Genomic DNA, 25,515 nt, shown 5'->3' on the forward strand with positions numbered 1-25,515 from the left:
TATTAATTTCAATCATATAAATATAGAATTTATGATACTATCTATCCCTTTAAGTTTTTGCGGTATATAGGTTGCTAATCACCCTAACAGTAAAATCAGCATCATGAGAGATTGGGGGGTTAACTGAAGGTACACTTTAAAAATTCTTGATATCTTTATGGCACTCCTTTATGCTATAACCATTTTCGTGAAAAATGTTAGGATCTAATTGTTTGAAATCAACTTGGATTCACACTGGATATGCTCTTGATTTACAGAATGCTTAAAATGATAAACATATCATATTTCTGAAATAATTCACATTTTGAATTTTGATCAACAGTCCCAACTCCTTTAATTCCCAAATAATGAATTTCCCCTCATTGTCTTCTTCTATTAAATAGTAGTGATCAGGAATTATTTATTATAAGCCATACATTTCAAAAATACTTTTCTTAAAATTGTTTTGCTACCAACTGCACTGCAGGTTAAGCATGATGGACATACTAAGTCTTCTTGGGAGTGTTTGCATTTTGTGGAAGGGAAATGCACAACAGTTGTATTAAAAAATATCAGTTGAGAGAAAGATGACTGTGAGCTGGCTTTTTCTTCCCTGGTGGCTGTGGTGTGGCGGTGGGATCTAGCTATTTGCTGGAGTGTAGCACTCCTAAACCAAATATTTTCCATGAACAACCTACTGTGTAAGACTCACTGGAGCAGGATGAGGGGTGGAGTAGAGCAGAGGTTCCCAGGAGATGGTCAGGCTACAACAGAATCCTAGAGATGAGACACAGGCAGTGGAGACAACAGCTAACAAGGCAAAACTCTGTGTGTAAGTGAAAGAGTCTGTGAATACTGCTGACGTTTTGGCAACAATGAATGCAGCCTGGAGCAGCCCAGGTGGTGTCAGGAAGGAGACTGGCCTTGATGGAGCCTTGGAAGGGTGATCTAGAAGACGGGGAATGGCCTGAGCAAAGACACAAGAGAGTGTGATTTTCCTGAGGCCTGCTAGTGTAGCGAGGACACCACTCTGATGGAGTACCCAGTGAGTGGAAGCAAGTCCCGGGACAGTGCGTGAACAGAATGGGTGGGCTACGAAACAACGGCCTTAAATCTGATAGAAAATACAGCCCTCCCAAGGCGGGCTTCTGAACAGTTGCTCAGGATAGGGAAAGGCTGAGGCTGGAGCAGGAGGCTGCTGCCACACTGCATAAGGTCTGGGTCAGGGCCGTCCTGGTATGAGAGAGGCCAGGGCATTAACAGAACAGGGATGAGCATGTATCTCTGATGGGCTCAGAGCTCTTTTTCTATGCGAAGCTAATTGAATCCCATGGGCATTAAATCTGTGACCTGGGCCACATTAGCACAAGTCTTCCTCACTCAAGAAAACCAGTGTGGGTGCTGATCTTAATGGGTTGCTATTTTTTTGCTGAAGACGGTAAGAAGTGTTTAGTTTCTATGTAACCACACATAGAAATGGGGAAAACTACAAAATGACTTTTTCATTTTATTTACTATTTGTGTATTTTTAAAAATGACATACTGTTTACATTCTTCACTTCCCTATTATGTAATAATATGGTCTTGGACTTAGGAATAAAGGGTCTGCAATAAATGCTCTGGGAGAAGATCTGTTTCAGAAGAATTCCATGAAATAATAGATTACTCTTGTTCACATATTAACTGTGTTCACCCAGATCCAAATGTGTAAATACCTGAAAACATTCATATAGATTTCTTTCAACGCCAACTTTTAGTTTAGATATTGGCCATCTAGTAGACAATGCTGTTTGATCTAAAAACCCACAGTGAAGTGAAAATGTGGCAATTATTCCATTTATTTGAATCATATGAAAAAAGCCAAAACAGAAAATTAGGATTACAAAGTGAATTCTTGGCCCAAAGAGTTGAGCCAAGTCTGTAATTAACTGGCTGACTGCCAGAATTCACTGTACTTTGTTCTTTGATGACACAACCAACGAGAACAAAAGAGCTGTGAGAAGATAGGTTTGGGATGGGACAGAGAATTATTTTTTGAAATTAAGCATTTAATCATCAGGTTTTGACTGGGTGTTTCTGGCTTAATTTAAATCTTTTCATATTCTGAATGTACGTGTTTGATCAAATTTTAATTTGCTTTAAAGGAACACATGAATCAAAGTTAAATATTAAAGTGTCTGGAATTTATTAAAACAGTATTTTAAAAAATGAACAAATCTTTATTTAAACTCAACTGATTACCTTGACAACCTAAGGCACTTGGGAGTCCTTAGAGCAGATGAGAACTGCCCACGTATCCTGCGATATGAGCAATGCCTAATTGCACAGACGTGACAAGAAAGGGCACGGGACAGGGCATGGGGGCTGCTGTGACTGTGTTAGCACTTAAGACGTTGGCTGTCCAGAAAAAGAACCATCAAAAGCATGTGATGGTACTAGTTCCAGTTTGAGAAGGGAAATGATGACATAAATAGACCCCATGGAACAACTTTTAAAAGACAGTGGATATACCATGGAATATTACTCAGCATTCAAAAGAGATAAACACATGCAATTTGCAGCAACATGGATGGTGCTGGAAGGGATCATGCTCAGCGAAATAAGCCAGAAAGAAAAAGAAAAATACCGGATGGTCTCACTCATAGCAGGAATCTAGAAAACTTAAATAAGGGACCAGGAAAATGAATAACCATAAGAAAGTGAAAATCAAAATCAACAAAAAACTATGAACCAGAGACACTTTTGGAGGGAAGCGGGTGGCGGGAGGGGAGGGATTGGGGTCAGAATGAGGGGGTTGCAATTGTATGGGGAATATAAAAATAAAATTTATTATTTAAAAAAAAAAGGCAGTGGATAGCACAAGATGATGAGCTGTTAACAGACTCATGAAGCTACACAATGAGTTAAGTGGGGGGTAAGATGATGTCATGAACCAAAGTCCCCTAATCCGGGGGAAAATGAAGCAGCAATGCCAGGTGCATCTAGCTGAACAGATGAGCAGAGCGTGGTGCTTAAGGAGTGTGTGAGGCTGCAAGGTTTCATCTGTTGGGTCTATCACATACTAATTTTATCCTTGGACAATTTACCAGCATTTACTCCTCTATGAAAGAGGATGAGAATAGTCACTAACTGAAGGAGTTATTCTACAGTTAAATTAGTTAACATTGCTACTCACATCAAACTGTGCCTCACTTAGATAAGTGTTCCAGAGTGCATACTTAACAAAGAAATAAATATCCCTCAGACAAGGTAAAAGACAGGGTCCCCAGGAGCAGCTCAGTAACACTTTCTTGAACAAATGAAACCAGCAAAGCTATACTTGCTCAATGCTCTATCTGTTTAAAAAATGCTCTTTATATAGAGTGTCTTGATTTGGTGTGGTGTTTGTGGACAGCAGGAGACTGACATTACTGGGAGTCTTCTCTGGTAGAAGGATGGCTGTTGAAAACACTAAGACTTTGCTTTGTCTCCTCGTATTTCAGATACATTATTAGCAGACACCCATTTTAACTCAATTTATGATCTTCCACTTACAGCACCAACTAGTTTATTGATTTAAATGAATTGTGTCCCAAACTTCCCCACATTTTCATACATACTGCAGTCAACATCTAATAGACAGTGTACCCTACAACATTCTGCACCTAGTACTTGAATTCAAGAAGCAAAAACTGAGCTTTTGAAGCCTTAGGCTCTGCCTTCTTTCTTTTTTTTCACTGGCTTAGCACATGGTTTATTTCCCACTCACATCATGATGCACACAGGTAAAACTGCTTTTCTTGGAGACTCTTCTCCAAGCAGCGACTGGGGGATCCAAGTTCCTTCCGCATGAGACACTGTTGTCTTAAATTTCTGGTTCCTACGTTTACCACAGAATGAGAGGAGAGAGATTCCACCTTCTTTAGGAAAGCTCATTTGCAAAAGTACCACAAAGCAAAATAGAAAGCAAATCAATAAAGGGACTTTTGCCTCTAATATCTGTCACCCCAAAGAGCAAGACCTCTGACCCGTGAGCTCCAGAGTCCGGTAGCCTGGCTGGAATTGTGAGGTCCTGCACACAGCAGGTCTTCAATATATATATTTGCTCAATTTAGCAAAATAAAAAAAATACCAAAACATTTTAAACCTGCCCATTTTTATATGGGTATTTTTTCTTAGGTTCTATTGTAACTGCTAGTTTTCTGCACTCCCTTGAAAATCATTTTAAAGAACAGGTGGGAGGAATAAAAGCAATAATGACCAAGTATAAAAAGTATAGCACAGAAATATTGTAAAAGAAAAATTACCTAAAAAGAACCTGTTTTGTGACTTTATGGATGGGCATCTGTCTGACACATGGTACAAACAGGTTAATGAGGACTTCACCAGGACCGACAGAGAACAGGAGAGTGTCTGTGTTATAGTAATTCCCCCACTGAATCTCAGCATCCATGCCTTTGTCTATTTCCTTTACAGGCAACTTAGGGTTTGACCACGTGACTTGTGGTGGCCAAAGGGACATCAGCAAACATGAGCCAAGCAAGGGCTTGAAAAGTGCTGTGCACTGGATTTGCCCTCTCTGGGATGCAGTCCTAAGTTTGCCTAGCACTGAAGAAGCCCAGGATGAAAGGCCTTGTGAGGGAGCAGCTGACCCCTTAGCTAGTGCAATTGCGTGAGTGAGTTCAAGTGAGACCAGCAGAACATTGTCATGACCCACAGAATGGTGAGAAATAAGAAATTGTTATTTCAAGCCACTAGGTTTTGGGATGGTTTATTATACAGCAAAAGTGAACAAAAGCTCTTTCTCACAGCCGATAAAGTATTTAAAATACTTTAAAAATGCGATCCAATCTGAAGTTGCAGTCTGATTCACACCTTAAATGGTCACTTAAGAAACACATGATAGGGAGAAACTGGGCTGTTGGTAGGATTGCTGCACATGGCAGAGATGGGTTTTCTTCATCTTCCCCGCCCTAAAATGCCTCTGACTTTTATTGTAGGTAAATAATGATTACCTCGTGGTTTACTTGCTCTCTAAGCAAAAAAGTGCTAGCTGTCTCACAAAGTCTGCAATCTTTGAACAAAGTACAATATTTAAGTGGTTCTTAAGCTCATGTTTTACAAGCCACTGACCATCAAATGCCATCTATCTCAGTCCCTAATGTCATTAAAATAACACTTCAGAGGGAAAAAAGAGCTGCCTTTTATTTGACTATATAATAAGTCTTTCTTTCTTTTTGGCTAATAGGAGGTAAAATACTTAAAGTTGAAACGATGCTTGATCTATAACAACTAAAATTCTAGGCAACTGATCCAATGTACAGAGCCTCAAGGGCAGGGATCACAGGAGCAAGCAAGAAGCATTGATAAGTGGAGGCTTATTGCAGCTTGAAGAAGGGGCTGCTACTGTTTGGTCTGGCAAATCCAGGATACAGTTTTCCTTCGGCTCCCTGGTCACAGAATCCACCAGTCTTCCTTGGTGCTGCTTAGCAACACCAGTTCATGAATCTGACAAGTCACTGGAGAAAAATGGCTCATTTAGAGCTTCTTGCAATTGTTAATTCCACACAGAATGGCCTAGCTTCTTTGCCCTAAAGGGATTAATGTTCTTAGTATAGTTTCATCTTATTTATGAACTGACCCCTTCCTAAGGCTTTTCGTGTGAAGAGGAAAATTAAAACTTTATGATCAAAAGCATTCCATGTTTTAAAGATAACTACAAATAATCATAACCTTCATTTCTAGTCTCCTTCTCGCTTACTACCAAGGCATAGTCCTTCTCTTATTGTGAACAATAAAGAAGAAGGCAGCTTCCCCCAGCTCATCCTTTCTATAGTGTCAACAGAGGCCATTTGTCATTTTAGTTAACCTTAAGAAGGGGTGTATTCATTATGAAAAACTTGATGAACTATGGCAGCAAAGACCATCTGTTATCACATACAATCTGCTTGGATACTGTAACAATAATGATTACTTTCCAGCTTCTGAGACCTGTGCACCAGCCACTCAGTGGAGCCAACTTTCTTACTGTAGGACTTTACGTTGTCAATGGAAAATTCCAAAAGAGTACAAAGCAACAGTGGAAGCATAAATGTATTTCGGAATCTTTGTAAGGTTAAAGAGGAGTTTTCCTCGTAAGAGTGAGTCCTGCTGATTCCCTCCAGGTTAGCCAAGCTGGTCACTATTGCATTTCAGGGGCAATTTCTAATGTCTCAGTTCCCAGGCCATTTGTTCTATTGACTTTATGCCATGTTCTCTAAAGTAGTGGCTTGGAGTATAGTCTGCTCTTGGTGTCAGTGGGGGATTGGCGCCAGAACCCCAAAGAGAGCAAAATGCAAGGATTCTGAAGTCCCTTACATAAAGGAACAAAATTTGCATATAATCCACACATCCTTTTATATCCCTTAAATCATCTCTTTGATGATCTGTAAGTCCTAATATAATGTAAATGTGATGTAAATACTTGCTATGTAAATACAGTTAGAGGATAATAATGAGAAGGATCCCTGTACCTATCTGGCACAGAAACAACCACTGTAGGTCTAGCTATGTAGTATGTGGTTTTATCCCAAGCTGGGTTGAACTCTCAGCTGCAGAAACCAGAGGTACAGAGGGCCAGCTCGACTCCAACCAGAGCTGGATGTCCAATTTTACTACCAAAATTTCAATACTTTCAGGGAAAACTGATTGATTTTCAAGCACTCGGTCATTGTGTTCTGACTCACCAAACACAAAGGCCCAGTGGCAAGTCAACATCCCTCAGAAGTGAAAAAAGAACAAAGACCTGTTTTAGAAAATGAACAATGACAATGCAGGTGAGGGTTTTGCTTTACCTCAGCTATCTCTCTTCCCTTACCTTGCTCTGATGGGTTGAGATCCTAGTCTGGGCCCCAGGGCACTGCCATTTCCAGGAGAATTCTTTCTGGCTAATGCTGGGGATATAGAAGTTGTTCTTTGAGGCACCTGAAAGAAAACCAGAATGCAGAAATATTTTTCATGAAATAGCTTCTGTAGGTCACAGCCTGAAAAGCAGTTTACTCCTTTCCAAAGATTTGCCAGGAATTACACAAAGTATCAGATAGGGGAGAAATATTTTTCATTTCTCAGAGACATTTAACTCCCTAAACAAAATCAAACAAAAGGCAATGAGGCACATTTAACAACCATTAAGGAATATGGTCCTCAATTTTAAAAGCAAATTTTAGAACAGACTTAGCTAATTATTTTGAATCACTGGGCTAAAATAATTGACCTCCTTTTCTGCAAGAGTGGTAAATACCAGAAATTTCTTTAGAGTAACATTAACTCATCTGGTTATTGGCAATTGCATCAGATGAGAGTTATACAGATAAACTAAATCCCATTTTTAACTCACATCATAACTGATATCAAGATAAGGACATTATGAAATCTGATGAGGAACAAGGGGATCAGGTTAGAATGTGGGACAAAAGCCACATGTCAGTGAGCTCAGGGACACCAGTGCAATAGATCTGCAGGTTTCCACTTCTTAATCAGCTTGCAATTGCTAATTAAAAATAAAACCTCCAACACTGTCCTTTGAAGGTCAATTCGCAAGTACAATTCAAAACAGGTTAACATTGAAAATACTAGAAGGTCTTCAAAAATTCTATGTGAGTGTCAATAAGACTGTGAGGAGTCTTATCACCATCAAGCTAATGAAATGTATCATTAGTTTATCTGGCAAGGGCCTCAGGCATAATTTGAGTATCCCTCATTTTAGAAAACATTTTTCAATAAAATTCAGTATTGTAAGTGTACTAAGGGAGTCTAAAATGAGGGGAGAACAGACAGAAAAATTTATCTTAGGGAAGTGACTAAGAAACGAAAATCAGACATTCCATGACAGTTAATTGGGTCAAACCTTTGCCAAAGGTGCTTCAATTTTTATTCATTTGGGGGCGGGGGGTGGGGGGTGGAAGCACTTTTAAAATGGGTTTGTGTTCTGTGCTAGATATTTTTAAAATGTGCTTTGTTTTAATATTATTAAAACATTAAGTGATATTTAATATTAATATAAACTGCACTGATTATTATTATAATACAATGTAAGATAAAGACCTAGAAAACTGAGTGGGTAAAGCAGAATGATGAAATAATTGTATCAACACCTGCTCAGATTAAATATTTCTGTTACCGGTTTTCTTTTTCCTTTTTGTAAACTTAAATAGCTGTCAAGATGAATGTCTAATGAATTATTAAAACCTAAAATCTTTGTGTTGATCTCATTTTCTCCCAGCTTTATAAATGTATTCCTGCATGTTTTCAAGAGAGTGGACCACTAAAACTTCCATTTTCTGTTTCCCTGGCTCTGGGTCTATTCTTTGCCATCCTATTTTCCATTTTGAACTTTGCTCCCTAAATAACATTTTCTGAAGGCATCCCTGCTTTAATAAAAGGAGGATATGAACAAAAAGTCATTATCAGCTCTTTTCATTTTCAAAATAATACAAATCTTGTTATAATATCCTTTTGTGAGGAAGATGAAGAGAAACATTTGAAAATCATTGAGTATTATTTTTGTCTGCAATCAACAACAGCACTACTCTCTAGAAATTGTGGGATATCCCATTTGTCACAGTCCCTATGTATGCTGTGGGTATCCTGGGCCAGGAAGAATCTAATGCAAAAATTTCACCAGTGTTTTGAAAGGCATGGCCACTGCCAAGACACTTTTTGGAGTGAGTAACAACTTAGAATAGGCAAATCCAAAACAAAGACACCTGATCCAGGATTCTTCTGTCCAGTGGGATGGGTTGGTCATTTTATCCTACCACTTTTCTTAATTTGGGCCAATTAGAAGAGTCTAAGAGGAGTATTACCTTCTGAACACCTGAAATCTGGATTCACTTTGTGTTGTTAAAAATAGGAATACATTATCTATTTTTTTTAATCTAAAAGTTGGTAATTTGTCTAAATGTGGATCCAGCTGCTAATGTAAATACCCATTATTCTATTTCTTAATATGTATAGTGAATGCTTGAGATGAGAGTTTAATTCTAAATATAGGACATATGCTTCCAAATCATTCAGTCTCCCTGAGCCTAGATTTCTCTGGGGAAATTGAGGTCAGAAATGATAAACTACAACCAACTTTTAGGTTGGGAATCAGGAGGGGTCAAAACAAACGTTAAAAGAGACATCCTTTTGGTCCTTCTGTGAAGGGCATGGTCTGGGGCCATGATCTATAATGACAACAATGGCACAGAGATAAAATCCCCAAGAACAATACCTTTGGTGGAATGTCTTCTTCCTGTCGTAACCAAGAGCTTCGGTCAAACTTCTCAATGCGAGTGGGGAGAGGAGGGTTCTCGGAGGTGGGATCCGAGTTCTGGCGTGGCATCTCCACGCGGTGAGAGCTCACATTTAGAGCCTCCTGGAATCCAGAGAGGCCCTTGCTAGGCTGCTCATGCACTGACTGGGAGGCGGTCAAGGCAGGTCCCTGGGATTTCACAGCTACCAGATGTGGGATCTAAGCATCAGACCAACATTAGGGTAGAAGCATTAGAAGAAAATGCAGTTCAGCTAGTGGAAGGGAAACTAAAGTTCCACTGAGTGGAAGGGAAAATAGTTGTAGGGCATGAATTGGATAAATAGAATCCATGTGTAATCTACAGTTATACACATGCTTTTCAAAGTTCTTCAAAATTTTCCATGTAGCGTCATGTGCAGGTGTGACCCAGGGTTCCCAACAATATGTTAAGTGATTTATCTGTGACTGCTAAGAAGCCAGTGAAATAAGTGTGATGCTATTAACAAGTGTTAGTGAACATTTATTGATCAGTAATACAATATATCCAGAAACACATCTCTTTTGATATTACAAAACTTCCTCTTTTAAAATCCCTCACCTTGACTTTGGAGAGTACTACTCTGTAAGACAAAAAATGTTCTAGATATCTCTTAAAGAATTTTCTAAGTCCACCATAAGGTGGGTCAAGTAATTCCCTCACTTCAGACATGAGAATGTAAGGTATAGTCAGGTGAGGTAACACCTGAGATTTCCAGGCTAGTACCTGTTAGCATCTGGACTGGAAACCAACCCCCTCCCCCCAGCGCATAGGTCTAGCTGCTATGCTAGCCAGCTTGCTGATGAGCTGGCTCTTAGTACCTAAGTGTCTTTTAATTCCAGAAAGTTTTTTTTTTTGAGTTGTAAGGCTCATGATTTGGCATGTGGTGGTACTGCTTATAGGGGGAAGACATGCAATTTTTAGCAAAGTCATTTAAACCTAGGGTACAGGTACCCTCTGTACCAAAACACTGCTCAGACTTTGCGGTGAGAGCTCCAGAACGCCTGTCTCCTCCTCCATCACAATGGTAGCTCCCTGGAAACAGAAGCCATGTCTGCCACTGCTGTCAGCACAGCTCTGGGTTTAGTGCTGTGTCTGGAATATGGTCGATAAATCTTGGCTGGGGAACATCTAGAGTACTTTCTGGATTAAATTGTTAATTTTGTACCAGTTTTGCACAAGGGACCTGCCAGACCCTCTTTGGTCTGAAGTCAGTGTTCAGATTTTGGGGGGCATTTCTGTAGCTTTCTTTCATCAGCCTGCCACTGAGCCCTTACCCTGGAGTAGCCCTGCCTGGTCTTTTCAGTCAGACCCTCTTTGGTCTGAAATCTGAAATATAATTATCACCAGTTAAAAATATCTGCAAAGTCTTGTTAAGCCTAATGTTATGCTTCAACCAGAACAGAACTATAACTGAATAAACTAAATAATAATATTAAAAACAAAGTTTAATTTTCAGAAACATAGTATGAAAGACAAACCTACTTTGAAAGAGTTTTTGAAAACAAAAGCTGAAGCACTAGAAGAACGTTTAATCCATTTAGCTATTACAAGGCATATACATTTTCATTTTCTAGTTATTTTCACAAAATTTCCTAAGTTCTCCCTCTACTCTCCCTTTTCACAGAACAAAAAAAAATACTCTAAAAGATCAATGTAAGGGGTTTTAAAAGAGGACATCTTTGTGTTAAGTTCCTATGAAGATGTATTCTATGGGAGGTCAGGCATGAAAGAATTACACACAAATAACAACAAAGGGCAAGATATGCCAAGTTGGTTGCTACAAGAAATCTTAGTCCTCATATGTTAAAGGCAAACCAAAAACCAAAACCTTTGATTTTATCACTACTCTTTTAAACTCCAGTTCAAACAGAATCACATATATCAAAAGTGACCTCAAGATAATTTGTGGGAGTGTGAACACAGGTGGATGCCTGGACTAAATTCAAGACACATTTAGGTGAAAGCAGTTTCATTATCATTATTATTCATTAAATTTCACACTTCACTTCATACTTTGTCTGTTATTTCACTTCATATTTTGTCTGTAGCATATATCATCTTAAAGGTCCTCTAAAATTTCCTCCTTAGCTAAAAATGAATTAATTTGTTTTTTCTTTTCCAAGTATCATAAAATGGTGACTGTCAGACTGAGTGTAACAGCAGAATCACCCATAGGGCTTGTTAAGTCACCGATGGTCAATTTCCCTCTCTCCACTCAGTTCAGTAGGCCTGAGAATCTGCGTTTCTATCAAGTACCTGGGGATGCTGAAGCTGTTAGACCAGTGATCATAGTTTGAGGAGCACTGGCTTAGAAGACACAATTTTGCTTAACTAAGTCCAAGTCTGTTTAATTCTTATGGCTTCAGGATCAAACCCAAATCCCAAGGAATGAAGGATAATATAATGGTTTCTATGTAACAAAAGTCTGCGTGAATTTTTATTTTGGTTGTTATAACTAAGAGGCTGTTTCCACTTTCGGAAACACCTGTGGGTCTCCACAGAGGCTCATTTACTAAGAAGTGACTCTGGGGGCCTCCCCGGTGACACAGCAGGTTGAGCACAGCACTGTGAAGCTGTCCGCAGCCTCTGCAGCGCGGGTTTGATTCCTGGCCGGCCAGGGATCAACCCACATGGCGCAGCAGACCTCTCCTGTCTCGCCTGCTGCTCCCCTTAGCAGTGTATTTCAGTCAGTCCACCTGTTCTGTTCCCCCCTCTGTTTCTGGTGAATCCTCTCACCCTCCCGCACCTCTGGCCTGTACCCCAGCTCTTGCATAAAAATAAACCTTTAAAAAAAAAAAAAGAAGTGACTCTGGGTTGCTCTAAGTTAAGGCTTTTCTTTTCCACCCCTTCGTCTACCCTTCAAACACAGCAGGACTTTCTGTATTGTGATAGATCCTTATTAAGGGCCCTAATTTGACTGATTCTATGCTTGAATCCATGTTACAATTCCCTTGGGCTTTTAGTAGATTTATCTGTAGACCATGTTGAAATGCAATGGGATAAAGGGAGAATATACCTGGGGATCGACAGGTCTGAGCATGGGGGGTGTCCGAGCAGGCTGAACCCCACTGATACTGAAGGACTCCGACCTTGGAGGCAGGTTGGGGTCAGAGATTCTGTTGGCAACCTTGTGGGGCATGGCAGGTGAACTCTGCCGGTTGAGCCTCGATCGTTCTTCTACCTGGAAGGAAGCAGACAAACAGAGCCTCAATGGACAGAAGCTGCTTTAGTTCCTAGTAAAGATTTTCTGTAGTCACCTGCACAGCCATTTTTATGTCCTCTGGTAAATTCATTTTCAAGGCTTAAAACTCCCCTTCTCTGCTTTGCATCAAGAATTTTTGAAAAAAAAAATGTTCGGTCAGAGTAAACACTAGCAAGGTATCACAGAACACTACACCATCGCCCTTCCATTACCTGGCAGTGCTATTTCAATTAGCTGGGAATTTGGAACTTGCCTAAGGCTAAGAGTTAATCTGGCACCCAGCAGTGTATTATCTTGCTGATGGGACACAAAGAGATGGGGTCAGTGTGCAGGCAGAGGGAGCTCTGGGAGGCACCAAGACTGCCTGGGGAAGTAGAAAATTGTTTTGAGTTGACTCATGGGATGGGAGCAAACATGGGGAGGGCTGACATGAGATGAAGCTGAATATGCTAACCCTCCATTTCTTCCCCGGGCCCACTGATAGGCAAGTGGGTGTTGCAGGCAGCTCTTTAATGAGCATGGCCTGTCTTAAACAGACTTCCTGTATCATTTTCTTTTTCCCTCTGTGGGTCCTTTCTTTTCAATTGTCTCTCCCTGCTCCCAAAAATACATCGCCCCTCCCCATTCTTTCCATTTCCAGCTTGGACTCTCCTGCCTCCCTCTCCCCTTCTCGGCTTTTCCACACTGGATTCCAGCTTCTCCTCCTCTGCCCTTCCCCTCCCCTCTCTTTCGCTGGCCATCTCATTCCCTTGTCATTCTTCTGGCGTTCCTCTGAGTCCACTTCCTCTGATTATAAGTGTTTCACAGGGACCTCACAAAGTCGGGGGTATCCCTTCTTAAGGGCCAAAGTCAACCCGGGAGCACCTTTGCAGCAGATAGGTTATTATAAGAGATAACTGAAGGGGCAATTTAGATCAACAAGACATATACTGAAAGGCATCATGTAAGATCCCCAACAACTTCAAGAAGTCTAGGACTCTTTGTCCAGATCCATCTATCTCGTCTGGTCCTTTACTACTTTAAGGCCAATTTGACAGCTGCACTTTTCAAACCCACCAGGGTCAGGCACCCACCCAGATGACATTGCAGTGTGGGTCGCAACTCTCTTCTGCTGACTCACCATCTGAAGGTGGTGAGAGCCTGTCCTGGAACCCACAAGTAAGTCCCTAAGCCGTATTTGTATGTAGAAGCCGAGCAATTTTACTGCCTAATTTGAAAAAAAAAAAAGAAATTCAAAAGAGCTATTTTTGTCCATCTTCTCTACCCCATTTTGAATCTTTCCGAAGGCAAACTCAGTCTCACACAGAAGTCTGTTTCTCAAACTTGCATATTAACTGTAAACACTTGACCAAAATAGAAAACTACCCTCCCGTTTCTACACAGAGGTAATTTGAACATCTCTTCTCCCACCATGGCTGTGCAGGGTACATACAATTGACATCCAGTTGACTTTGGTTTTGAAATTCCATATCCCAGAAGGTCACCACATACCAAATAAGATTAGCTGCAAAAAGCCAAGGGTATATACTAGAACATGTATACTTTGTGTACATGTGTGTACAAAGTATTACATCAACAATAATTATTTGGATATTGTATTCAGCGAAAGAGAAGAACAAAGCCATCATGAAAGTCCCAAAAGACAGCAATAACTTAGACTAAGACATGCAATGTATTTATTTCTTTTCCAAATTTTAGCTCCTGAAAAGAAAGGGACTATTTCCAGACCATTGGAATTAGTCAAATATTAGTCATTTCTTATTTTCAGGAAAGATCATTAATAGAACATCACATGTACAAGCATTCCTCACCACGTGAATTCCCATCACCTACAACGATGTTGCCTGAATTCCGGAATTCAAGATATCCAGACTCATTTTCAGATAAACACCTGGTCAAACAAACTGGAGGCCCTTGTTCCATCATTCAGGAGCCAAATATGTTCAGAGAGTGAAGAATACTTGTCATTATTATAACTGTAAAACATCCTCAGACTCTTTACACACACACCTATTACAGCAGTGGTCAACTAGCCTGCCTGCAAGGACTTCATCTTAAGGGCAAAAATTCTTTTGGCAACTGCCAACTATGAGGCTCTAGTAAAGGAAGCATCCTTGCCTGCAATAGGACCAGAAGCCACATGGGTCCTAAAGCTGGCATTAGAGATGACATGAAAGAAAGGGAGGTGCTGACTTTCATAGGCAGTTAATGACTTGATTAGTCATATACATATACACATATATATGTATTTTTAACTGAGGCATTCTAGTTAAATTCCCTATGCTGTCTCTCAGTTTGCATACTAAATCCTATTCTCAGTATGTTCCAGTCTGTATCATTCTAAAATACATATGGTGTAAATCATCGATTGTTACACTTTGCAAGTTATTTCTGGAGGGTTCAATGTAGTAAAATGTCCTAAGCTGACATTTGCCCAAAGAAATTGGGAAACTGATAAGAAACGACCAACAATGAGACATCTGGTTACACACTTTGTCTCAAGATAACCTTGCCCTAAAGTATTTAGGAACATAATGTTGTTCTTTACTTTTGCACCACAGGAACAGCGTGAGTTTCAGAGCAAAGGCATCAACTCAAACAATGAAAGTGACACTTCTCCTAAGTTTCATGTGGACAGAGGGAAAGCAGGCTAGGATATCTAGGAACAGATCTTGATTTTTCAGATACTGGACATAGGTCTAGCCCCTCATTCATACATCTTATATTTACTGACTGGACAGGAAATAAATCTGTGAGTATGAGAGCACAAAAAAGAGTGTTTTTATATCCCCCAGGATAAGGGGGATACAATCAAAGTGTTTCAGTCTGTCTTGCAAAATACTAAAAAAAAAAAAAAATTACTAGCTGAACCTATGTTACAACCTCCTGCTGTCAAGAAGATGCAAATACCAGAAGTATCAGCAAGAAAGAGTATTCTGGTAGTATTAGACACAGGGTGTCAGGGTGCCAGACCATAACAACTGAGTATCTGTCATAAAATATTTCAGAGTTGAAAGGATTATTAATGATTATAGAGAACAAGATTAGGAGAGTCTGATTAATTTTACTACAAGAGCAGTTTTTTAATTATTAAAAGAGTAGTTTTTTTTTAAGGAGACTTTTTTTTTAAGATTTATTTATGTATACAAAAATTGGGGTACAGACCAGCAGCGCGGGAGGGTGAGAGAATCTACCAGAGACAGAGCAGGGAGCAGAACAGGCAGAAGAACCGAAATACACTGCTAAGGGGAGCAGCGGGCAAGACAGGAGCGGAGGTCTGTCGTGCCATGTGGGAATCTCCCCGCACCAGGTGGGAATCGAACCAGCACCGCGGAGGCTGCGGACAGCTTCACAGCACTGCGCTCAACCTGCTGCGCCACCAGGGACGCCCTTAAAAGAGTAGTTTTAACATCAAAACTAAAGTAACTTTGGAGAGGTTTGCAGAGGTGCCATATTCTTTATTATGGTATTACAGGGAGAGAAAATAGTCATGGTCTCAGAAATAAAATCCTGGTCTAGGCAGGGTTGTTTTATCCACTGGGGTGATGTCTAAGACCTCTGAGATGTATAAGGCTCTACAAATGTAAAAGACCTGAAGATAAATTTGTTGAGATCAAAATATCAAAATAAATCAAAATACATGAAACCATGTTTAAACTTGTACAAAAGGAAACATTATATCAATGTCAATTGTTAAACTTTATTGCACATTTGAGCAAAAATTATATCTTCCAATGTCTCACTTCTCAGTAATGAATAGTAGTTGCTGAAAGTTTCAAACTTAAATTATAGAGGTGATTTTTAAAATGCTGACTGTGGAAATACATTTACGAAGTCATATAGGTGCATTTTTATAAGATTTTATGTGATGTAGGCTCTGTGGGGCCCATGAAGGTCTCAGGAGGTCTTATTCAAGAACAAGTAGGTGGTAAATTGAACACAATCATATGGGAATTCCTTCTTTTCCAATTAAAAAAAAAAGTTTATTTTTTTTTGGTCTTTACTGGCAATGCTGGAAAAAGAGAAAGAAACAAACAAATAACTTTTAATTTCTCCTTAGATGCTCTGACCCTGTAGTCACTGGTCACAAGGACTTGAGTCACATCATCCTTTGGCAAATCTAGATTCAGTGCTTGGTTATGACCAAGATAGGGGATGAGCCTTCCCTGGGGCACCTCTGGGGACAGGCCACTTTCATTTGTATAGAATACTTATCCGAAGTCCTTGCTGCAGATAAGGCCTGGACTACTTTTCTAAGATTTCCTCTAACTAATGATGCCAGAGAAAAGATTAGAACCCTGTGTGAATGGAGCACATAACTCAAATATACTGAGGCACATCTGCAAACTGACATGCGAATTGAAGATGGGTGTATCTCTCACTGGGGAGAGGTGAGTGGGAAGATGGGAGTGGTGAGAATTGCTCATGTGAATTCCAGACCAGAAACAAAAGAGGTAGAAGACTTACTCCCTGTGGCAACCACGGCCTTGGGAATGCTGGGCTTCGGGAATACGCTGAATACTTGTATGCACAGTGCCTGCATGCTTGCCACTGGCCCGCAGCAAGTGTGGATGGGGAAGCTGGGCCTCGGGACGCCTCCACAACTTGTCCCAGGGTCACACAGACAGATGTGGAAGAACTTGAACTCGAATGCATTACTACTGCTATCAAGGTCTCACTTAAGCTAAATCTTAAAAGAGATAAGAAAGACTGAGGAAAGATGGAAGCAGAGCTGCAAACTGCCTATATGGTAATTTCAGAAGCTTATATATATAAAGTAACTCATATAAAAAGAAAAAAGACCCACATCATTGTAGAGCAGAGAAAACTAAGTAGAGGAGTTCTTAAGTGTAGAGATTTCAAAGTCCAAAGGGCTGATAGGATGTAAAGACACATCTTGGCTTATATTTGCCAAAAAAAAAACCCCAAAAAACAAAAACCAAAACCATAGTTAGTTGACTGGTATGCATCAAAGAGCTAACATGAGGGTGTTAAAAAAAAATTAAAATATAATCTCATGCAAAACTCATGTAGACAGAGCATTCTGTCACTGCTGTGTATTGGTGCAAATAAAAAAATGTGAGGGGCAGGGTAGGGCACACACAATTACTGCCAGGCCCTGACAATCACATGCCATTGTAAAGAACAGGAATCTGTCCCATTAAGAGTAAAAGGAATCTGAAGATAAAAGTATCTCCATCACACAAAAAGTGACAGTAAGAAAAAGTCTTTCAAATTTTACTGATGTTTAAGAGAATATACTGACATTTTCAAGGAATGAATCTGACATCAATCCCAATCCAGAATCAGCAGAGAATCTGAAAGGGGTGAGAATGCCCCTATCCCTCCTTTTAATATATACATTAATGTTCCTTTCTGGCTGGAATCTTATAATCCACATTAGTGTGGGGTTCAGTACAGGTAGAATACTCAGTAAAAAGAGAAGATTTGCAAATGAACGAACATTTTCATCTGTTCTTACTGCATCCAACAAATTAATGAAAAAGATAGTGAGAAATGTGATGACTTAGGTTTCACAACTAGAAGCAACAAAAACAGGGTGAAGCATGATTACAATGTTGCTTTGTTAATGGAAAAATGTCTATTTGGAACAAGGAAGAAGAGGTAAGTGAATGGGAAAGCAATAAAACAAGGGAAAACCATCTTGATAAGAAGGTATAGAGGTTGAATAAGAAAACAAACAGTGGAGCAGATTACAGAAGAAAGTACCATCGGGAAAAGAGGACAAGTATCTAGTGACATCTTCATGGTATCGTCAATGGCACATGGGTCAAAAAAAGCCCAGATCCACACCACAGGAGACCATGGCATGGGTCTACCCACTCATTCCCGGTTAGGATACTTTCAAATGTGTATCCTGCCTGAGGATGCATTTATAAAAGAAAATGGTACCTTACATTCTACCTCCCCAAGATAGTTCAACCCAGGTTCCTCTTATCAGCTGATAATTAAGATACTGTTGAACTAGAAATTCTGTCTACATCTTAAGTCTTGTAATATTGTTTGGCTCCTTTGAGTCCCAACTACTTCCATAGTTATTGTAAGAAATCTGTAAATAATGTTCTAGAAAATCTGTACATTGCTGATGAGAAGCATTAAAAGATCAAGAAGATATGGTCCTCACATTCATTTTTCTTCCCATTTTAAGAAGTGGGTGATAAAAAGTGATGACTCAAACCAAGGCAGACAACTATATATATATACTTATTTGTACACCAGTTGCTCCAAACCCAAATTTAGCATAGTCATCGAAGTGTTTCATCTTTTTTTCTAAAATATGAACACCCACTCTAAGACTTGGGAACTGTTTCATGAATAGATTGATGGTTAGTTAAAGGCTGGATTATGTTAACCACACCCAGGAGGATAGCACTGAATATGAAATCCCAAAAGAATGTTCCCAGAAATATCTAGAAGTGTATGGAATCCAAAGAAAGAGCACCAGTTGCTAGGAAGCCAGGGACCTTGGAAGATATCACCCACCAGAGGTGGCCCAGACTTAAGATGGCCTGGGAGCCTCACATTGGGAGTGCTTGACGACAGGGCCATGCTGGTGGCACTCCCAGCTGATATGTTTCTTTTACTGCTAGGAGCCTGGCCAGGAAGCACAGGAGAATTAGGAGGTCCAGAAAACTGTCTTAATGACATCCGCAAAGATTCGCCCCCAAGAATGCCATGACTTCTGAAAGCTCTGGAACGGTGAACTAGTTCTAAGCAAAGGGGATAGGCCAGGAAATTTAGTGATGAGGATAAATAGTGACTAGAAAACAATGAAGCCAAAGTGGATACATTCAAATCAGAACTTGCAGAATAGAAGCTGAAGGAAGGAAGTGGAAATTGCTCCATGCTTTCTCCTTTTTTCCGGGCCATTATTGCATGAGGGTGCTGCAGAGGAGAAAGAAGGAATTTGGGGATGTTTTGCAAGAAATCATGATCTTCTCCAATGGGATCTGGAGGTGTTCCTCTTCTAACCTTATGCTTGGGGCTGGGAACACTGAAGGCCAGGTGGCCAGGCAGCAAGGTGAGGTCATTGAGTGAAGCAGCACTTCTTAGAGGAGTTGAGGTACTCTTAATGATGCGTGCATTCACACCCCCTTTACTCTGAAGTCCACATGAGTCTCTATACCCCTCCTTACTTGTAGTAATGGACAAATGGGGACTTGTCACTTTGGAGATGTCGGGAGAGGACACACAAATGATCTTAGACCCAAACTCTTGAGCTGGGCTACATCCTTGGGAGCGAGATCTCCTGGGAGAACTCATTGTGGGCCTTGAGGCTTCCGGAGGCTTCAGTTGTTCTTCAAGACCACATCTAATAGAACAAGCTGGTCCTTCTTTCTTCCATGAGTGATGTTCAAACAAGAGTCTTGATCTGGAATCATTCATTTCTACAGGTGTTACTGGCATTAGTTTAATAGAGGCTAGTTTTTTAGCTTTCTGACCACCTGTCCCAATCAGTAACTGTGAGTCTGGTTTAACTGAGTGTTTGAACTTGGCATGGCTAGAAAATGGTTTAGCAGTGGAGGAATGTGGCATATCTCTGCCAGCCAGGAAGCATGTCAGCTGCTGTTTCCCAGCATAGTGATTCTGCTCAGCTGGAAGAACAGGTGGGTTATTAAGGGGTCGCTGCTGTACCTGGGAGTGGGATCACAAAATTAAATTATTGAACTAAGAGAAAGAAGCAGGTGTTGCAGACATAGGTAAATAAACACAAATCACATATATGGACCCTCAGAGAAATGGTCAAGAACATTCTTTCCATCCAATCAAATGATGTTCTCTGCATACTTAGTTTTATGATTTATAAAATGTTATAATTTTTGCAAACATAGTACACAACCATTATCAAAGATTTAAACAATACATAAAAGTACAAAAATATTAAAGTGAAAACTCTGCAGTTTTTACCTCCCATAAATATCATTAACACTAGCAAAGCATCATTTCAAGAGTTTTCTATACAAATGCATAACAGAACAGAAAAATAAAAAGACTTATTTTTACAAAAGTAGGATCTTATGTAAGATAACCTGTTCTGATAATATTGTAGTCTAGATAAAGTAAATAAGCTCTAGCTATAAATATATGATGATGCTAGAATAAAACACAAAATGCAAAAGTCCTTTAAGTGATTAGTCATGCTCACAAGAAAATAAAGGTGATCCCAAGGACAGAAGTGAAAGCAGGGTGGTCCCCCCATGAGCTGAGAGAGTGACTCCTTACTTCAGTGACACAGTGACAACTTAGTTTAGTTATTGAGTAAATGAAAGACCATTGCTTTGGAAGTATTTGCAAAAGAAATACAAGTGACTTCTAACTCTGTTAACACCATAATCACAAGACCGAGGTCGACTGAGCATCAGCTGTTACCACAAAAGTTCCAGGAATATCACTGACCATGCTAATGAGCAGAAATGGGTCAAGTATGATTGGAGGTGATGCTACCTAGAATTCCTGAAGCCCTCAATCACATTCCTTCAAGGAAATGTCAGTAACTTCTCATTCCACAACTCAATTGCACTCCTATAGGGAAAAGCATTTTTCTGCCTCCTGTTGTGGTTGACAAAAATCTATTCTATTTGGATACACACAAATAGATTCACAGCGTAAGGCAATGTGCCATTTCTCTGTAGAAATAAAGTCATGGTTCTTCCGAAAGCAAAGCGTGCACAACTCACAACGAGTTGTTTCCCAGCCTAGGCGATAGCTGAACTGTCCACCTTTACTGCAGGAGTGCGCAGACAAGAGCCTGGCCGACAGGGCGCAGCCACACTGGCCTACTTACCTCCTTGGCCCAAGCTGGTTTCTCGCTAGGACTCATCCCTTCCTTGTAATGGTACAGTGGCTTCTTTTCCACGGGTCTCTGCTCCTGCCGCTGATGCTGAAGAGACACCAAGTAGTCTCTCTCTTGCTTTAACTGTCTCTGCAGTCTTTCTGCTTGTCTCTGTTCTTCCAATTGTTTGCGCTTATATTCCTGTCCACACCAGGAAAGGGGAGCAAAGAAAAGGCCAAATCATCATAGGGAAATCATTGGTCTGTACCAGTGAGGCATGCAATAGAGGGAGAAGTGATGATAACAGAGGACCTCACCACTAACAGGACCATGGTGGGGGTGTGGGGGGGGTCAGGATATGCCACAGGGACAAGTTACAGGTTTGTTCTGTGGAGATGCTATCCCAAGCCTATAACGTGGCATTTAATGCAAACACTGTTTAATGGCATTTCCCACAAAATACCACCCATTGCAACAGGACTATTCCCTAAGAGTTCAACCAAGAAAGTGGCAATAATGAAGACATCGGCATGGTCAGCACACAATTCCTGTATGGAGCCACCACATCCTGACATAGTAATGGGGCCTTCAAACTCATAACAATTAAGTACAAACTAAGTAGTTTAACATGCTATCTTTTTCATCTATTGTTCAACAAAACTTGGACCAATAAAGCCATTGGCAAGCTTACATATAGGCTAAAATATATCAGTGATGCTGATTAAATAGTTCAAATATCCACACAAGAAGCCCTTTTAGAGAGCTATGCAATAATAATAAAAAAGTACTTCAAGTGGAAGCTGTATGAGCAGAGAACACAAAATGTTCCCATCATAAGGGGAAAACTAATAGTCTGCAAATGAAATATGACTGCAGAGCTCAGTGGGTTCTTACGGAAGAGTTGCATTTTGCTGCGATTGTATTCCAGCACGTTGCAGATGGCCTTAGAAATCACTCTGCAATAAAACAGTGGGTCTCAAAAAAATCTTTACATATACTAACACTATATTCATGTTAAAGTTGATGAAATTAATAAAGAATGCATAATAGGCACATTAAATGTATTAAGTGTCAGGCAGACTGGATTAGGAGATGTATTCAGATTCTGGGATATTTTTCCTTTAAGGGCATGAGGCTTGGACAATCCTCTCTTCTAGACTGTCATATTAGAAGGACACTTGGGGACAGACACACACACACACACACACACACACACACACACACACGATGAACACAGAGCAGGTAAGCTGGCTCTCGGCTTTCCCATTACCAGAAGTAGAGCTTGTTCATGCAGTAGCTGTTGCTGCAAGATCTCTAACTGTCTCTGCTCCTCCTCTAACTGTCGCCTGATGTACTCCTGGAGAGGTAGGCAGCAGAGAATTCAGAGGAACACAAAGAAAGAAAGAAAGAAAGAGAAAAAGAACCGGTAATTGCAAAGGTGACAAGAGCTGTCAAGTGTAGAAGGAAGGAGGGGGAAAAATACCCAGACACCTTCTCACCAAACAGGAAAAGTATGCTGCACTGAAGCCAAAGCATTTCAATGCAGTCAAAAGCACAAGCCTGCTATCTGCTATCAGCCGACTGAGACAGCTCAGGGCTTTGCCGTGACTATTTGGTTTTAATAAACCCAGCTGCATGCTAAAGCTTTTCATTACAGGTGCCCTCTTTATGGGCTACCTGGAATTAACAATGCTACAGAGTTTGAAGTCCCCTATGCAAGCAGCGGGGATGAAATAATTGCTGAATGCCATCATCTGCTCTCTTTGTCATGGAATCAACTTGCAGAGTTTCACTGAACTGTCAGACTGTGATTCTAACAAGGAGAGAGGGGCTGCTTCAGTGACTCAAAGTCACAGCCACCACAGGCTGGATGAGTAGAAAGCGCCTCTGAAGCAAGGAGAGAGTAGGACTTGGCTCATTTATCATGTTTCATTGATAGCTTTGAGGTAGACCTCGGGGGTTGGGAGCATCAGGAGATCAAGGTGTATTAGGGGACTCTGCATAGGAAGCAGGGTCGAGCGATGGGTATTACCAAGGCTGTGCATTTGACTTCTTGAATAGGTGAAAATAGTTGCTTGAGAGTAAACACCGGCTTAAACTGAACAGTCCTAGGAGAAGGTGACCCACACCCCGGAGACAGTGCTGGAGTTCGCACAGGGCCTCTGCAGCGCTCCCTGGCCCCAGCCATACCTGCTCATGCTCTGCGCGCCTCCTCTCCTCCTCGCGACGCATCTGCTCTTCATAGTGGCGGCGCTGCTCCCGCTCCTGCTGCTTCCGCAGCTCCTTCTCTCTCCTTTGTTGCTGTGGAGAAGAAGCAGATGTCCCTGTCAGCAATGCCACTGGTGGGACGTGGGGGTGGGGGCAAACTGGCGGTGGGGGGGGGCTGCAGCACTCTGGGTGTGAGCTCTTAAGGATGGGGTCTACATGCCCTAAGGGTCTTTCTCTTCTGTGCCATCTGTGGCACACTGACAAGGAGGGGGTGATGGAGAACAATTCAGTGTTATATGGAACATCCTACTACTTACCACGTGAACACTCCAGGTTTCTACTTCTCCAAGAAGTGCCCATTAAATGTGTTTCTCAATTGGCTTATGGTGGTTTTCAAATCAGGTAGGAAATACCAATGTATGGTAGGTTACTTATTTTATTGCATACCATCAAACTGCCTATGAGATTCTATAGGTTTTTATTAAGATTCTATAGGTTTTAAAGCACATTCACAATGCTCATGTCATTCAAATTTTTGGGCACCATATATAGCAAACACTTCATAGACCAAAAAAAAAGAGAAAATCTTAGAGAAGCAAGGCAACATATTCAAGCCCATACAGTAAGTTATGGCTGAGGGTGGAACAGAATTAACTGACTCCCACCCCTTTCTGATACCCCATGCTGGTTTCTGTAGTTTGGGCAATATTCACTTTTGAGAGTCAATTTCAATTTATTATTCAAGTAAGACCCTTAAACTCAGGAACCATCATCATTATTGCATATAAAGTTGACTCTTGAGGAACAGGGTTTTGGGGCCCCTCCATGCAAATGAAAATACATGCATAGCTAATAGTTAGCCTTCTGTATACTTGGGGTCCCCATTGGGGGATGCAACCAACTGACATCTGGCATCCAAGTAGGTTGAATGGTAAATGTGCAATCCAGGGACAGAAGAAATCCATGTAAGCAGGCCTGCCAGTTTAAACGTAAGTTGTTCGAGGGTCAGTAGGAACTGCCAAGCCTCTAAGTACTTTACATGCTCTAGCTTTGTTAATCTTCACAAAAATCTTCTGATATAGATATTACTATCACTCCCACTTTATATGACAGAATGGAGGCACAGAGAGATTAAGAAATTGTTCAAGGTCACACTCATGTTCAAGGATCAGGCGGTGAAGCTTGCTTTCAAAGTCAGACAATGTGGCTCCAGAGTCAGAACTCTGTCATTACAGAAAATGAAGAAAAAAGAGGAATGATTGAACATCATCACAATTAATCCAGCTCTTCATTATACTCTCAGCAAGGGAGAACATCTTAAGAGTAGTTACGGGAACTGGTGTTTCTGTTTCTGGAGCATTCGGAATGGGTAGGGGCATGTGGGGCTTTTTCTGGGGGTCCCAATGCCTGAGAGACATGACTGGAATTCAGTAAGACGGGCTGGAGATGATAAACATCCCACATGTGCAGGACTAAAATGTATCACAGTGTTTTCTTGTGCCACATGCCAGCAGTGTCCCTTTGAGAAGTGCTGCAGGCCCTTTGTGACAGGGTCTGCCTTGGCATGAGGATTTTTTCTTCATCAAATATGAAGTTTGGAGGGGGCAGATCAGGGGTCCATTCCCTTGTAACTTTCTCAATGACACCTTATTGTCTGGCTGAGGAAACAAGTACTCAAACTCGAAGGGCAGGTGCCTCACACTGAGAGGCTAGCTCTGCAAAAGCAGGAGAACAGCTTTCTAGAACACAAACTCGCCAGCACCACCCCAGCTAACCCATCCACAGATATTCACCCCTCTAAAGATGCCCATGAATGAGAAGGTCGTCCTGATGTGGCTCCTTCCTGCCATCTCCAGGACCTCCTGTCTTCCAATAAATGACAAGGCTTGGGAAGAAGTCCATCTTTTGAGATGTAACATCTGTCATTTTCAGAGCAACATTTATGTGTACATCTGAGATTGTTGTTTCACCATCTTAGGTGCTGGGGAATCACTGGAGGACTTCCTGCAGTTGAATGGCAAGATCAGACTTGCATTTTC

At 40.8% G+C, this 25,515-nt stretch overlaps 1 protein-coding gene across 5 annotated transcripts in view; it reads right to left on the reverse strand.

The window, feature by feature from the left end:
* TNIK (TRAF2 and NCK interacting kinase) overlaps nt 1–25,515 on the reverse strand; it is a 400,363-nt gene that overhangs the window by 53,910 nt on the left and 320,938 nt on the right. For 3 of the 5 annotated variants that reach the window (XM_054700354.1, XM_054700353.1, XM_037525101.2), the window contains 6 exons: nt 23,459–23,569; nt 22,539–22,625; nt 21,281–21,469; nt 12,289–12,453; nt 9,212–9,451; nt 6,815–6,921 (listed from right to left, as the gene is read on the reverse strand). In XM_054700354.1, coding sequence (XP_054556329.1) covers nt 6,815–6,921; nt 9,212–9,451; nt 12,289–12,453; nt 21,281–21,469; nt 22,539–22,625; nt 23,459–23,569 — 899 coding nt within the window. The remainder of the gene's footprint in view (nt 1–6,814; nt 6,922–9,211; nt 9,452–12,288; nt 12,454–21,280; nt 21,470–22,538; nt 22,626–23,458; nt 23,570–25,515) is intronic. The other 2 variants (XM_054700355.1, XM_037525105.2) reach the window with 1 other exon arrangement.

This window comes from Talpa occidentalis, unplaced genomic scaffold (assembly GCF_014898055.3).
Source record: "Talpa occidentalis isolate TD23 unplaced genomic scaffold, MPIMG_talOcc4v2.1 talOcc4.4, whole genome shotgun sequence".
NCBI lineage: Eukaryota > Metazoa > Chordata > Mammalia > Eulipotyphla > Talpidae > Talpa > Talpa occidentalis.